Below are 17,219 nucleotides of genomic sequence, written 5' to 3' on the forward strand. Positions count from 1 at the left end.
ATGCCAAAGGTGACAATGAGACTGAGAATTCAGGCAGGAGAGCAGTGCCCTGGACAGAAATAGGAAAGGTCAGTAGACAATTAGGGGAGGAAGGATGGGGAGAAGATAAAGGGTTTTGTTTTGGACATGGGTCCCAGGATGACAAGCACCATGGTCATTCCACTGCTCTGCATGGCCTCTCTGGGGGTTCTTCTGGAAGGTATACATCAATAAGGAGGAAAGAGGAGTTATTTTTACTGTTTATGGGCTTGGGTGCAAGTCTTTGCATTTCTATTGGAAGAAATAAATTCTGTCCTGTATGTGATGTACTGTAAACATGAGTGTTTGCATCAGAGTTGAGGATTCTTTTATCTTTTTGCAGACATAAATATAAGTCAAGTTCAAATGTTCCTCAGGGAACTCCTGGTGTAAGCATAAGTCAAAAAGAGTACACTAAGTGAATAGTTCTCCATATTTGACCTAGTCCATCTGAAATCACAGATGTGACTCTGGGCTACAGGTTTCACCAACAAAGTCATAAGACTGTCCTCCTTGGCGGCTCCACAGCTGATTCAGAAAAGATTTCTATGAATGTTCTAAGCAAAGGTAGGTAAGACTAAGTGAATTGCCACTAACCCAAGGTATCACCTTGGGAAAGCTGCATAATTTCCCTGGGTCTCAGTTTCTTCCTAGGTGCTCAGTAAGTGTTTGTTGAATTAAACTGAATTAGTGAAATGAAGAGACTGGGCTAGGTCCCTTCCACTTCTAACATTCTATAACTGATTCTAAAATAAACATGGAAAGTTGCTAGCAATAAATAATCTCGTGCCCCATTTTAACCAAAAACTTCGCCCTCTTCTTTCTGCAAAGAATTGCTTAATATCTGGTAGAACTGAATGATTTCCTCCTTTGGCTAGTCTAACAGAGATGCCAAGGAACAATGGGAAAAAGCAGGAATATAAATTCCCATCTGCTAAAATATGGTGCCTTCCTACCTAAAAGGCCCTGTAAGTCAAAGTATTCTGCAGTTAGTCCCTCATCACTCAGCAATGTGATAATGGCTTGAAAACAGGCTCCTTTTAAATTATTAAATATGTGTTTTAGTAGAAAGACTTGGGCAACCACACAGTGGGAAGAAAACAGTGCCCAAGGACCCATATCAGAATGACAGATTGTACAATGTTTCCCCAAGATCTGGGTGGTATCAGATGGCCTAGCAGAGATGTTAAACTCATACCACACCCCTTTCCTGGGCAATGGATCTGGGATAACATTGTGCCCTTCCTCAAAATAACAATTAACCTCAGGATCTCAGGTTATAAACATGTTAGATGTCTCATGGGTATAAGACCACAGTGAGTGTCAAGTTTGCAAGAAGAAAGGGCTAGAGCCCGTGGTCACAGGAGGACACGTAGAGTTTGGACCCTGGGGAGGTGAGAAGGTGTAACAAGGCAGTGCAACTTGACAGACTCTGGATGTAGAGAAGGGAAATCACTAACCGGACTTTGGTATAATACTGTTCTAGTCACTAATGCTACAACAAAAGACATGGGTTACTAGGGTTCATGCCACGTAAATGCCTCTAAAGCAGAGACTCTGCCCTCCCCTTCCTCAAAGAAAGATGGTGGCTCTGCAGTGCACTCAGCACTGGACCTAGAGTCAGGAGGACATGAGTCCAAACCAGCCTTAGACATTTACTAGCTGTGTGACCCTGGGGGAAGCTGCTCAATCTCTGCCTCCCTCAGTCTTCTCATCTGTAAAATGGGCTGCAAAATGTATAATAACAGCATATACATCTCCCAGGCTTGTGGAGAGGATCAAATGAGATAATAACTATAAAGCACTTAGCACAGTGCCTGGTATATAGTAGGCATTTAATAAATGCTTATTCCCTTCTCCTTAACCTTTTTTTTGTGTGCCATGGACCCTTCCACAGAATATTTCTAAATGCATAAAATAAAATACCTAAGATTACAAAGGAAAACAAGGCATATTGAAATACAATTATGAAATTTTTTTTTAAAAAGTCCATGGATTACAGGTTAAGAATGTCTTTCAAAAGTTTAAGGATTAGAGTTGTTAAGAGCTGTAAATGATGGTTAAGCACTACTGTAATTAGGGGGTGTGAGCATGTCCATTCTAAGTTGGGGGAGTGCGGTATAATGGAAAGAGCAATGGGAGGGAAGAGAATAAGCACTTATAGCTATGGAGACATACACACACACACACACACACACACACACACACACACACACACACACACACACACACTCTCTCTCTCTCTCTCTCTCTCTCTCTCTCTCTCTCTCTCTCTCTCTCTCTCTCTCCTATACATATGTATGCATATCCACTGTGTCACCAGGCCTGGAGTCAGTGAGAGTCATCTGAGTTTAAATCCAGTCTCAGATACTTACTACATGTGTGACCCTGGACAAGTCACTTAACCCTGTTTGCCTCAGTTTCCTCATCTCTCAAATGAGCTGGAGAAGGATATGGCAAACCACTCCAGTATCTCTGCCAAGAAAACCCCAAACGAGGTCACAAAGAGTTGGATATGACTGAAAACAACTGAAGAACAAATATATATTATATGTTACAATGTAATAATTTATAGCCTTTCTCTTCCTTCTCTGTGTATAGTATTCATATATGTATTATATATAATAATGTATTATCACATAGCCTCCTCTCCTCCCTCTCTCTTTAAACACATACACAGATACACATGTGTTTATATGCATATATACGTATATAGATATATACGGCTCTTCCCCCCTCCTCTATATGTGTGTATGTGTAAACACATATATATCTCAAATGCAATATATATATACATACATATATATTGCAATATTATATGGCCTTTCTTTCTCTCTCTCCTTCCTTCTGTCTCTTTTTGTCTGTCTGTAATTCTCCCTCCCTAAACATGTATGTATGTATGTATGTGCACACACACACACACATTACTGCATACTAGTTATGACCCTGGGCCACTCACCTCTGAGGAACTCAGTTTCACCATCTCCACAATGAAGGATTTGGATGAAATGATCTCTAAGGTTCCTCCTTTGAGGTTTAAACGTCTAAGGTCTGGGCTGCAGGATCTCCTTCCACAGAACAGACTCACTATATATAGAAGCCCTCTCCACAGCTCTCAGCTGTTCTAAGTGAAGAAGAAAGAGAAAGATGCAGCAGCCCCACACAACTCACAAAACAAATAGGAAGAGCTCTTAAGAAACTGAGTTTCCCCTCTGCCTCTAGACAACTATTTCCCAAATGCCCTTTGGAATCGACCCTTGTTGCTGGCTGGATGAAAGCGACCCCCTCCTCACAACAACCACTGAGGTTTAACGAACACTCTGGCTGTCACAGGCTGAGTGCTTGCTGTTACAGTTTTTCTCATGATGGGTTCCCAGATGGGACTATTTCTCAGCTAACAGGTGGCCCATTTATTTTTCTACAGGTTGGGTAGGAATAGTAGCTATTCTGGGGAGAATCTAACTTTATTAAAATAAACAGCAGTAGCTTTGCTAAAGTGTCACAAAACCTAACACATAGCTCATAATTGGATTGCTATCTAACTCTGCACTTTTTGTTTACATTCTACAAGGAAAAAGACTGTATGGAGATGAGAGCAGTAGAATTCTCCTGCTCCAAAACAGAGGAGAGCTTTCCCCCCGTCTGCCAAGCAAATCTGAAAGCAGCTCACATTTACGCACTCCAAACATATGTGCCTGTACTTTTTTCAGTCTTAAATGGTTACCAAGGAACAGTTACTAAGGATAATCAGTCCTCTACTCAGATCCTCCTCTGATGCCTCATGGGGAAGAGGTGAGCCTGGATCCTTCCTCAAAGGCCATGAACTACAGAAGGCAAGCCCAGCTAGGTTTTAGAAAGCAGGGCCTGCCCTCCAAACAGCAGGCACAAGGTCACATCTTAGGATATTCAGCCAGGAACTGATTGTGCTTTGTTGGCCACAGTGACTTAGGGAATGTGGAGAGGCTAAGATTTGCGTCATCTGAATGAATATTCTCATACTAGTGAAATCTCAGATCTTTCCAAGTTATCAGAAAGGATGATAAACCCAGGGATCCCTCCACCTTCCAATTCAAATCAAAGCTCTGGTGTTAACTGTTTCTTCTCCTGAAGTGACAGGCCTTTAGCTGTGCCATGGGCAGAAGGACTACCCAAGAAGGGACAAGGAGGGCTAGATGGAGTGTCGACAGACAACAGCGAAAGGACAAATGCTTTGGTTCTTATTTTACTTCTGTTATCAGTTCAAAGGGAAGCAAAAAAAAAGGTTAAGAGGAAGTTGAGACCCAAGATAAGTGAAGGTCCATAGCAGCTGCCCTCAATGGATTTAAATCTCCAGGCTCAGACAAACTACATCCTAAGGCAGGAAAAACAACTGTCAGTGACCTTTGAAAGATTCTGGGGTATGGAAGAGCTGCTGGGGACTGGAGAGTGGAAAATGTGGGAGGAGGGAAGATTCTTCAAACTACAGGCCAATACGCTTGATTTTGGTCCTTGGCAAAATTCTCATTAGTGGATAATTTGTGAGCATTTACAAAGGGACCTGTTTATCACTAAATGTCATCATGCCTAAATTAAGAAATAACCATGTGAAAAACTGTTACAAATCACAGGTAATTAGAGAAATGGAAATTAAAGCAACGCTGAGGTTCTATCTCCTACCCACCAGATTGGCAAAACTGACAAAAAAAGAAAAATGAAAGATGTTGGAGGGGCTGTGGAAAAACTGGCACAATAATACCTTGCCAGTGGAGCTATGAATTGGTTCAGTTGTTGTGGAAACCACTTTGGAACTATGTCCCCAAACATGCTTAATTGTGCAAATTCTTTTGACCTAGTGAGACCCCTGCTAGGTCTATGCCTCCAGAGATTAAAGAAAGAGGAAAAGGACCCATACGTGCAAAAATATTTATAGCAGCTCTTTTTGCTATAGCAAGGGAATCTTGTCAGCTGGAGAATGATTAAACAAATTAGGGTATATGAAAGTAATGGAATATTATTGTACTGTAAGGCAGAGGTATCAAACATTCATCCTTCCTGAGTATGGCCCAAAACAGATTAAAATGTAACTGGAAAAAATTTAACAAAACAAACAGAAATAAAATAAAACAGATAACATCACATTTTAAAACTAAGTCAGTGAGAGGCCTTCAGGGATCCTTATGTACTCATTAGTGGTGTCTTTTTCTATGAGTTTGACATGAAACTCATGGATGATGATGATGATGATGAAGAAGAAAAAGAAGAAAGTGGCGGGTTCAGAGAGCACTGGTAGGTCTTGCAGGAACTGATATAGAGTGAGGAAGAATCAGAAGATAATTTATATAGTAACACAGTAAAGACCAACAACTCTGAAAGTCTTGTGAATTGTTGTAATGCTAATGAGAGTTAAAGATCTTCCCCACCCATTAATGGTCCTGTCCATCAACGGGAGCTTGATTAGGGGAGGTTTTTTTTTGGAAGGCCACACCTTTTGTTAATTTCTAATGAGGCATTGGTTCTGATACCCTCCTGCCCTCAAAAGTGTGCATTTACTCTGAGGTGAGGTTTTACTTTGGGGCTTAGTTTCTGGAAGAAGGTTTGTATGCCAGAGGAGCCTATGGGAAGCTGCTAAAGAGCACCCCAGCTTTGAAAACCCAGATGTTGGTGCCTCCCTCTCTGGTAACTAACTATGTATATATGGTCAGACATACGTAGTTGGATCTATTGATCTGTAATGTATGTATTGCTTATAATCAGATAGCTGGAAGCCCTGTCAGTTGATTTTCATTTCTCTGTATTTTCTGTGCTGACTTTTTCCCCTGAACTAAATGAATGACATATATGCTTGATTAAAGTGATTGTTGACCCCTCAAAAAGTTGCCTTTTAGAAAAGCAGATCCAAGAACTTGTGATAGGAGGCCATCCTGGATGTGTCAGGGTGTTTGCTTTTATAACTGTGATCAATGCAGTAACTAACCATGATTCCAGAGGACCAATGATGATGTATCCTACCCATCTCTTGAGAGCAGTCATGGACACAAGAAAACAGAATTGAGACAGACATTTTTGGACATAGTTAATGAGGAAATTGATTTTGCTTGACTATATATATTTGTTACTGGGGTTAAAGTCTAAAATGCTAGCCCAATTTAACAAGGTGAAATTTAACTAGGATAAATGTGAAAATCTATATGTGGGTTCAAATGATCAACTTCATAGGTGCTGAATGGGAGAGGCATGAATAAGGCAAAAATGAAAAAAACAAAACAAAATATGGGAAACTTGGAGAACTCCAAACTCAAAGTAAGTCAAAAGTCTTTGATGGCAGCCCCGAAAGCTAACAGAAATGGAGGCATCATTAAGAGCAAGCCTAGTGTCCAGAATGAGGGAGGTAACCATCCTGCTGCACTTGGCCCAGGTCAGACTACTAGAGCACTGTTTACAATTCTTGGAGCTACATTTTAGGAAGAGAGGATGTTAACAAAAGCTGTACGTTGAGAGGAGGGTGACCAAGGAGGGAGTCCATAGGCAAGGCTTTGAACAGAGATCACGCTTTAGAACAATCAACTGAAAAAACAGGTGTTTAACTGAGAGAACAAAAGACTGAAGGGGAAATGGGGGAAGAAGAAAAAGCTTTAGCTCTGGAGCTGGAAGAGACCTTAAAGGTCATCAAGTCCTACTGTCTCATTTGATAGATGAGGAAACCAGCCCAGGAAGGGTAAACAACTTGTCTGAGGTCATACAGGATCCTTACTACAAGATATGAAGTGGGATTTGAACCCAGGTCTTCAGATTTTCAAAGGGCTGCTGCACAGAAGAACTCATGGGCAGAACAAGGGGCAAGAAGGAGAACTGCAAAGGCCCATTTAGGTGTGATGCAAGGAAGCTGTGAAAAGGGAGAATGGGCCTGATGAGGAAGGGGTAGGCTCCTGCTCACTGGAGGTTTTCAGGCAGAAGCCACTTGTGGGCCATGTTGCCCAAGGGCTTCATGGGCAGGGAAAGGCGGGGCTAGGTGACCTGCAGGTCTCCTCCAACTCTTGTGATGTTGGTATTCAGGGAAATTCCTTGGAAGAAAGGAAAGGAGCAAATCTTTCTTTCAAAAGCAGTCACTGTTATGCTTAGTCATGTCGGTGAATTATTAAGATGGCAATGAGGGAGGATGTCTCATCACTACCTAAATATCACACTGTGGGTGGGGTTTGGGGCATGGAATACAGAAAACTAGACACCCCCAACTCCACTCTTTTTTTTTCCTTCTCCTTCAGAGACTTTTTGTGTTGAAGGCTGGAGGAACAAAACAGTTGGAAATCAGCAAACCATCTGGGATGGGAAGCCACTAGGCCACCTCCAGCTAGAGAGAAGGAGTCTGAGTGCAGATGAAGCATAGTTTGTTTTGGACGTGGCTAATGTGGGAAGCTGTTTTGCTTGGTGATACATATTTGTCATACATTTGGTTCTTGCTTTCTCAATAGGTGGGAGAGAGAGGGAATTATGAAATGAAAATAAAATAAAATTGAATTAGAAAAAAAAGTAGTCAAGAGGCAGTCCCACCAGGGGTATGAGTGAGGAAGAAAAGATCCACAAGGAAGCTGACCTTGTGCAGTCATAGGATAGTCTGCGATGTCTCTGTAAATACCCAGAATCTGTCACTGTGACTTTTTGCTCATAATAACAATAAAAGCTAGGATCATTATATAAATATTGTGGTATTCATCCTTCATGGTTGAAGAGGACTAATAACATCAAATATTATATACTGAATAAATATTATTAATTATAAATATCATATGAATAATAAAATTTATATTGTGCTTTAAGGTTTGCAGAACACTTTTAAAAACATGATCTTATTTTATACTTGCATAAACCTTGGGAGTCGGGAATAATTATCACATTCATTTTGCAAATGATAAAAGTGAGGCAGACACAGTTAAGTGAAATGATCCGTCAAGGGTGCCACACAAATAGCGACTGAAGCGATCTCAGGACTCAGGTCTTCCTGACTTGAGGGTCAGCTCTCACTCCATTGCATCACTAGGTTGCTACACATTTTATTTCCCAATGAATTCAAGATTTAATCTAATTTTTAAACCCATGTAAATGTCATGTCTCTTCTAGATTAATTAACTTCTGGTTTCAGTTGTACATGGATGAAAATTGCATGAAAAAAGAGGAGATTGGTAAATTAAGAGATTTAACTTATATCAATGCATCCCCAAAGCTAGCCAGACCTACTCAATGCCCTTAAGAGACAACCTGGCAAATGAAGAATTATCCCTGATACCGAATATCTTTGGAGAAACTCTAATTTCTTTCACTATCCTATTTCAGTAATACTTCTGACATCATGGCACTCAAGGCCATTAGCGAATATCAACTCCATTTTATGTTGTTAGAAACTCATCATGTACAGAAAGGTGCATATCTCACTCACAAAATGGGGGCCTTCAGGAAGCTCACGGAGTTCTCATGACTCTTATCCACATGCCCCTCTCTCTTCCTCTCAGCTGTCTCTATTATTGTTAGAGAAAAGGCAGGGGAATTCAAGAACAAATACTGAAGACCACAAAAGACTGTCAGAGGACATAAAAGGCATCTAAGACGGTGACAGATGGAGAGCAAGGCCAAAAAGCAATGACAGAACTGGAAAGCAAAGAGAGAGGAAGTATGGAAGCATAGGAAAACACTTCTGCCTTCTCCTACCTGCCATATTTGCTTGACTGGTCCCCAGGGCCCGAAGAATCAACTGAAGCTCTCTGACGGCTGTTGCTGCCTCATCTCCACAGGACATATCAGGTTCCATGACAACCTCCATAAGGCCGACTCCTACCCAAGAGACATGGAATGAGTCCCAACTGAAGCTTTTCACCTTGACATATTAGACTGTAATGTGATCAACAGTGTGATCAACAAAACATTTGGGCCTTACCGAAGAAAACTCTGGATTACTTAAGAGATGCTAAGTGGTACAGTGGATGGTACAGGATGGGCCTGGAGTCAGGAAGACCTTGGTACAAATATAACTTCAGATGACTAGCTGGATGACCCTGGGTTGGCCTAGACAACTTCAGATTACTAGCTGCATGACCCTGCGTATGTCTGGACATCTTCAGACTACTAAGCTAGATGACCCTGGGTAGGTCTGGGCAACCTCTGGCTGCCTCAGTTTTCTCAAGTGTAAAATGGGGATAATCAAAGCTAGCTTCCTTCCTTCCTCCCTCTCTTCCCTCATAAAGAACCAGGGGCAAGAATTCTCTCTTCTTTTCTCCTTTTTAATTTTTAAATTTGATCTTTACTCCCCAGAAACACTAGCACTTCAGTTTTGTTTTTTTTTTTTTTTCCTGAAGGACATGGAAGGAGAAGTAAGAGAGAAGAAACAGCCTACCTGCTCGGTTCAGATCAATGAGTGTCTGAGACCTGGTGTCATCGTGAAGGCTCTTGCCACTGTCTTGCTCCAGCTGGATCTGCTTAATTCTCACTGTTTTGGTGGCTGATGGATTCCACTGGGCTCCCACACCAAGGCTGTATGTCAAACTCCCATTCACAGCAATGGGAAGTCTTTGTTGGGTGATCTGGTATCCAGCCTGCATGCAAGCATGGGTTGGAGTTACTAGCCCAACACTTCAAGTTGAAAAATGAAAAGCCTGGCATTTGCTTTGAATTTTTTTAACTTTACAAAATGGTGGTACCATTTAATTTTTTTAAAAAATGCTTACACCGTCCCCTCCCCATTCCAACCCATACTACACCGTATGTGCGCCAGTCTTTGCAAAGTCTGGTCTTCCACTTTCCCTTCCCCCTGTTTCTCATTACAAAAATTAAAACACAGTCACCCTCTGCCTCAAACAGCAAGTGACAATAAACAACGAGTAGCCCATTTCCCCTGCCAAAACGCTGTTTTCAGGAATAACAATAATCCCACTGTCAGAGGACCCTAAGAGGAGGATTTATTGTTCCCATTTAGCTCATTAGCCTAAACTCTGCATCTTATTACTGGGCTCCTGACAGACCATCCTTATTAAACAGTGCCAGCTAAGCATTCTGGTCCTCGCATTCGACACTGTCAACAGCAGTCACTACAGCATTTAGACTCATTCTGTTTTTGCTCTTTAAAGCTGAGCATGTGAGGTGTCTTCCTGCCCTGGCTTCCCTTGCTCCCCTTGCCAGAAAATGGTGTGACACATAGTAACAAAAATGTCATCTGATGCTGCAAAGGCTCCCTAACCTCCTCTTGTTTCAAGCGAAATGGAAGAGTTGTCTTTAAGTACACAAATCAGCACAAGCTTCCAAGGAAGGGGGCAAGGAGTAAACTACTGGGGACTAGAAGGGCCAGGAAAATAAGTGTGAGATTCAGTTGGATGAGGAAGACTTTCAAAGTGGAGCATGAGTAACTGTTTGAACAATCCGCTTTGTAAGAATGAATGCTTGTACATTTTAACCCAGTGATCACACTAATGTATACACAACCCAAGAAAGAAACAGAGTCTCAAGAAAAGAGACAAAGAAAGAAACAAAGGCCTGACATATGACAGTCAAAGCTGCAATTTTTATAGTAGCAAAGAACAAGAAACAAAGTTAGTGCACATCAATGAGGGAATGGAGGAAAATACTGTGGTTTATGAATGTAGTGGAAAACTATGGGGACTTAGAAATGACAAATATGACTAAAAAAACCCCAGCTCTCAAGTATGCTGCCAAGAAATTTGATTACCTGAGCTGACTGAGGTCAGAGACAAAAGAAATCCATTATTAAAAAGAAGCCTAACTTAGATTCTTTGGTATAAGGAAGAAGCTGTAGGAGACAGGGGAAAATCAAGGTGATCGAAAAATAAAACATAGCAATAAAAATCTATTTTGTAAAAGGGAAAAAACGTTCCTTAACTTTAGCCATTTATTCCTTCTTCTGAACCAAATATTGTTATTGTTCGTAGTTTTTAGAGAAAACTGAGGTCATTCAACTCTTCCAAACTCTACATTTCAAAAGCTCTTGATGTCATTCCCAAATACCATCTCTCCTTTACTAGAGTCTCTGACAAGGAGACCTTTTTCACCAAGGTCAAACCCTGATGTGTACCCTTAACCCCCATCTTCTGGCTCTTTGCCTGCCATAGGCAAACATGGCCAAGTCTCTCCCATGCCTTAATCTCCTCACCAGACCCCATCATCCTCACTAGCCATCATCCTTCATCAGTGAAAGGAGACGGAACTGGATTTCATCGCTACAGTCAACTCTCAGGGAAGTACATTTTCTCTACCAACGCAGACTGGCACCTTCTCTTAAACTCAGAGGGAATCTTAGAGAGCTGTTTATCACACTGATAGTGAAGAGACCTGACCAGGGTCACAGATCCATTATGCATCAAAGGAGGCAGCTAGGTAGTAGAGTGGATTGTTAGGAAGACTTGAGTTCAGATTCTGCCCCAGACACTTATTAGCTGTGTGACCCTGAGCAAGGCACTTAACCTCTGCTCAGTTTCGTCATCTGTAAAATGGGGATAATAATAGCACCTGCCTCCCAGGATTGTTGGGAGGATCAAATGAGATAGCAATTATAAAATGCTTAGCAATATATATAAAATGCATATATACTATATATTATACATATATAACACACATAAAATGCATATATATTATACATATACTATATATTATACATATAATATAAATATAATTATAAAGTGTCTAATACATCATAAGTACTTTATAAATGTTAGCTAGCCTCATCATTATTATTGATTATATTATGATGAGAATGAAAGCTATTACTATAGTTGCTGCTATACACTCATCTTCCTGGTTTTGTGAGGATGGCTTTCTATCCCCTATGCCAATAGTGCCTCCCCCTTAGTGAACCTCTTTGAAAAAGCCGTCTATGCATATTGCCTCCACTTCCTCTCATCACAGTCTTTTAAACCCTCAGTGATCCATGACCTATAAGCAACTAAAACTGCTCTCTTCAAAGTTCCCCTCTTAATCACCTTCTCTCAATTCTCACTCTTATGGACCTCCTTGTAATGCACAACACTGCAGATGCCCCCTCAGGATGGTCTCTTGAGGTTTTCTGCCCTCTCCTGGTTCTCCTCCCCTCTGCTGCTTCAAGCCTCCTAGGGGGTGTTTCTTTCCCTGGGATCTGTCCTGGGCTGTCTCCTGTAATTAATGACCACCTCAGTAAAGATGAATCCTAGGTCTGCATACCAAATGCCAGTTCCCTCCAAACTATAGTTTCACATCATCAACTACTCATTTTGATTTCAAAATATCGAATAGGCAGCTCACAATCAATGTGTTCCCAATAGAAGTCTTTCTTTTCCCCAAAGCCACCCCTCTTTGAAACTTCTCTATTTCTGTGGGAGGGCACCATCCTCCTCCTAGCCAACCAAGCTAGCAACACCAGTGACCTCCCAGACCTTCTCTCACTGATCCCACATGTCCAATCAGTCGTTATTTCTTATCATTTGTACCTGTACCACATCTCTCAAAAAGGTTTCCTCCTCTCCAATTACCACATCATTTTTCACCTGGACTACTACAAGAGCCTCTCCTTTTGCCAACTATTTCTCTACTCCAATCTACCCTTTTCTCAGCCACTGGTTATTTTCCTATGTTGCTCTCCTACTCAATCAATTCCCTCTTGCCTCCAGAATAGGCTCTCTATAGCCTCTAGGATCAAATGTAAACTCTTCTGTTTCACATCTAAATCTCTTCATAATCTGCCCTTTCCTACCTTTCCAGCCTTTTTAGATACCAACTCCCCTTGACAAACTCCACAATTCAGTCAAACTGGCTATTCCTCACACACAAGGCCTTATCTCTCATCTTTACAGCTCTCACCTGGGCTGTCCCCATGCCTGGAATGCTCTTTCTCCTCACCTCTGTCTCTTGGGATACCTGGTTTCTTTAAGACCTAGTTCAAGTGCCATCTTGGCAAGCACTTTTCCTGATCCACCCAACTACTAGTGACTTTCCCTAGTCTCCCTACCCTCTGCCCTCCCAAGGTTACTTTGAATGAGCTATTTTGAGTACATATAAAGATGGGTGTTTTCCTACAAGCCTCCTGAGGTCAGGAGCTGTGCCTTCTTTTTCTATGTACTACTATCACTTAATACAGTATGTACTTAATAACTACTTGCAGACTGACTGCTTATGGGTGGCGGAGTGGACTTTGTTGTCTTCTGGTTCTTGTTCATCTTCATAAGAAGGGAAACGGCAAGATGTCTGACGGAAAAGGGGGAGGTGAATGGAGAATCTGGGCCCTGAAGGTATATTTTTAAGAGAGGGAGAAATGCTACCCATCAGAAAAGACCCCAATCCACAATTAAAGTCCAGTTTTACCTCATGAAATGAAATCATGCTCCAGAAATAATTTAAATCTGAAGAGAGCCAAGCTTACTATTACGCGCTGAAACCAAATAACACTCAACATTTGGGAGATGTTTACTGTGTACCTACTATGCACAGAGCACTATGACTGCTACAAAGTCTAGAGGACACACTCTCAGTCCCTGCCTCAGCAGAGGTGACCATCTTGAAAGTGGTAAACAGAGTGAATGCTCTGATATTCCAGTTTTGCTTGGTTTCAGCAATATTAGAAATCTAATCCAGTTCAAACTGGCTCAGTAAGCTGTTTTATAAAAATCACATTATATCTGTTCACTTAATTTTTTGGGGGGAGAGGAGAGGGAGAGAATAACACTAGGGCTTGATATGGAGCTTAATGAGTTCAGGTTTCTAGTCCACAAATGGATTCAAGCCCCTGCTTACTGTATTAAAATATCCACTTACTGGCCCACAGTGAGATCACAGAAACAATGTAAAGGGGAGATGTCCCTATTACAGGATCTGTTCCTTAAAGGGGAGAAAGAAGCTACCACCATGTTTACAAGGCTACATGCATGTATTTGCTACAGGGTCAATGCAATGGGCACATGATGTACTCCGACCCTATCAAGCAATTAGCACCAAATGCTGGGCTGGAAATGAATCTAAGAACATTGGCTTCTTTCTACTCCCCATTCAATTACAAGAAAGGTACCAGAAGCATGAGGCCAAGCAAGGAGTCAGTAATCAGGGTAATCGTGCTCAATCTAGCCAAGCCACAGGGTGCACCAGTCTGCATGGGGGCCCAGCACAAGCCCCTGCTGGGATGGACAGCTCCCCAATGAAACAGGAGCTCTCCTGTAGGGCTGGTCCATCTCCTACCTGGCAGAGAGGGACATGATTCACAAAGCATTACTTACGGGGAGATCTGCATAGAAGTAGTGCTTTCTGTCAAATAAAGACCTCTTGTTGACAGTGCAGTTCAGAGCCAGGCCTGTCATCACGGCTGCCTCGACGCATCTCCTGTTGAGAACCTGTAGAAATAGGACATGTGGCTCTTCTCAGATCCTCCATCTAAATGAATGCTTCTCCTATACACTGACATACATGGGGAATATTCCATTTTGATGGTCATTATATCTGGCTCTCTGAGTGGGTAGCTCAGGTTCAGGAGCCAATTCTACTCAATGAGGAATTTGGAAAACTTTATTTAAAAAAAACGTGTTCAGTGGGTCTTGCTATATGCTGGAGGAGGGCACTGAGTCATAAGTTGATTTATTTGCCAATACTCAGGCATCTTTTCCCACTACTCAACTACCTCCTACCAAATGGAGGGAATTTAAAAAAAAGAAAGAAAAAAATTCCCAGAGAGAGTTTAACGTAGTGACTACCTCAAGGAGCAGCCAAGTTAAGGTAACCTTAAACCTGCCTCTGTCTGTCTGTCTCTCCCCGCCCTTTCTGCCATAATGCAGCAACCAATCAAAAAAGAAGAGACAATGGTAGCACTTCAGCTGGCTGATCCAAGAAAAACTTCAAGCCAAACAAACAACTTGCTGACCAATCAATTCAATGAACATTTACTAAAAGTTCTTAAGATGTGCTAGGTACTAGGGGAGGTTTGGGGGATTGCTTATTTTTATATTTGAATCCATAAAAACTCTGAATATAAAAACAGCAATATAGCTACTTGTTCCAGGGATAATTACAATAAGAAAACAATAACAAGAATTGACATTTACACAGTGCTTTAAAGTTTGCAAGAACTCTACAGAGTTATCTCATTGGAACTAACGGAAAACTCTATTAATTCAGACACTATAAATTTTGGAACTAGCGATGACTCAACCTAGGCTTGACTAAAGTTGACCTTGTACAATCAATTACGAAAGGGTCTGCCAAGCAGAAATAGTATAACAATATTACAGAAGATTTACTTTAACCTCCTTAAGAAAATAAACAATTCTTTAGGGATTTTAGCATATTAACTGCTGGAATGAAAATAGATGCTACTAATTACAAATAAATGTTATTAATTCATTAAAGTAAGCCCTCTAGGATCTCTATTGAAAAATATTTTACACTATTTTTGAAGATACTAAAATTGCATTTTCTTCAAAATATAGTATTCCAAGGCTGAGACTTTAATTCAATCTAGCCTTCCCTCTATCTGATCCAAGGATTCATTGTATTTGTAATTAGATTTTTGTAAACCAACCACTAATTTTAAAATGGAGGACTTCTCACTGAAAACCTGGCTAGCAATTCCTCCACTAAACAGAAAATAAAAGGCTAAGGAGGTACCTTTCAAAAAAGCATAAAAGGCAATTACTCTGCGAAACTAATGTTAGATACTGACAACTCTGATGATTAGAATACAGCATGCTAAACACTTTAATTTATGGAGAGATAGTAATTAAGATTTATTAAGTAAAGATATGGCAGTAAAACAGGCCTTTGTCTTACTGCTAACTGTAAATTTGTCTCAAGGCATGAACTCCCTCTGATTCACATTTGTAGTAAAATCAAGACACATATAAATTTTCCTTCTGGTAAATCAAATTATTCCCCTGCCCCCACTTACCTCACTCACACACAACCCAACCTTCCTTGAATATTTTGCTCTTATCCATAAGAGAAATGCAAAAATTGTTGAGTTATAATAACAATACAATGCCACAATTTGAGCTGCCCAGTTGAACTGGAAGGACCTTATTTTAAGTACAGGTTTGTTGGCCCATAGTTATTAATTTTACATATATACATGTACATGTATATATTTGAACACAGCACTGCCTACGTACATAGGGAGAGGAAGTGACAGGTTTGGTTTTGCCTCTTCTTAAATTATACTTTAATTTAAATTCCCATTCTAAAGAGAAAAGAGTAGGGTCTAACTGCAGGTATATACAACCCTAGAGAAGCCCACTGAAGGCACATGACATCATCTCCAAAGGTCTGCAAAGACTTCCACGCAGTGTACAATTATTTTTTTCAAACCAAAGAATTAAGAATTAAATGATACAGATTTCTAAATTTCAGAAATGGAGAAAGTAAGACATATTGCAGAAGACACTGGATCTGGGGTCAAGCTAGGATCTGGACAAGCTAGGATTGACTCTCATCTTTGACATTTACCACCTGCATGATCACAGGCAAATCATTTAAGCTCTCTTGGCCTCTGTCCTAGTCTGTGGCCTGGGAGAAATAGCACTGATATTCCCTATGTCACAGTATTGTTTTAAATCTCTGATCAAATAATGTATTCAAACCTTACCTGAAATCGCCATCGTCATTATCATCGTTATATTCCAAATAACTAATTTAGATGGGTATCTAATATTCAGAGCAAATGGGGAGCAAAAGAATTGTAGGAAAGAGAATGGGTGTTAGTTCTAAATAGAAAGAGAGGCCCTAATTTTGCTGAAACACAATAGATATTGAAATTGCATATGATTTCAGTGTTATAATATTTTTTCCCTTAGGTGGCAAGCACCACTTCTTGCAATGATTAGTGGGCTCTCTTCCAAGGATCAGACACCATATTTCTTAATGACTCAGGAAGCTTGGACTACTTTATTTTCTGTTCCTCAGTGAAACAAATTTTCCCTAGATAATGTTGTTGTCTGCTTTCCTTATGGTTGGAGAAATCTCCCATAATCAAGTGGAAAAAACTGAGTCTAACAAGCAAAACAATTCATAAGCCAACTAAGTAGGCCAATTTTCATCCCTACGCCACGGGGATGCCTTATTTTATCCCTGCACAAATTCTAATTTGTCCTGAAAACTATCTTTAAAATTAAATGAAAAGTTTCTAGAATAGAGATGTATAAAAGGCACAGGGAGGAGGGAAAAAAAAGCAAATGAAGACAAAAGAAAAATAAGGTTTACTTCAGATCAAATTTGGAAAG

The 17,219-nt window shown here is 40.7% G+C and overlaps 1 protein-coding gene across 7 annotated transcripts in view; it reads right to left on the reverse strand.

Moving 5' to 3' along the window:
• Positions 1 to 17,219, reverse strand: part of GATB (glutamyl-tRNA amidotransferase subunit B) — a 137,514-nt gene that overhangs the window by 84,801 nt on the left and 35,494 nt on the right. For 6 of the 7 annotated variants that reach the window (XR_011969727.1, XM_072621255.1, XM_072621253.1 and 3 more), the window contains exons 3-5: positions 14,232 to 14,345; positions 9,380 to 9,578; positions 8,698 to 8,820 (exon numbers count right to left, since the gene is read on the reverse strand). Coding sequence is in view for 6 of the 7 variants with exons in the window: in XM_072621255.1 (XP_072477356.1) it covers positions 8,698 to 8,820; positions 9,380 to 9,578; positions 14,232 to 14,345 (436 nt within the window). In the remaining variant the exon portion in view is untranslated. The remainder of the gene's footprint in view (positions 1 to 8,697; positions 8,821 to 9,379; positions 9,579 to 14,231; positions 14,346 to 17,219) is intronic. The other variant, XM_072621254.1, reaches the window with a different exon arrangement.

This window comes from Notamacropus eugenii, chromosome 6 (genome assembly GCF_028372415.1).
Source record: "Notamacropus eugenii isolate mMacEug1 chromosome 6, mMacEug1.pri_v2, whole genome shotgun sequence".
NCBI classification, from domain to species: Eukaryota; Metazoa; Chordata; class Mammalia; order Diprotodontia; family Macropodidae; genus Notamacropus; species Notamacropus eugenii.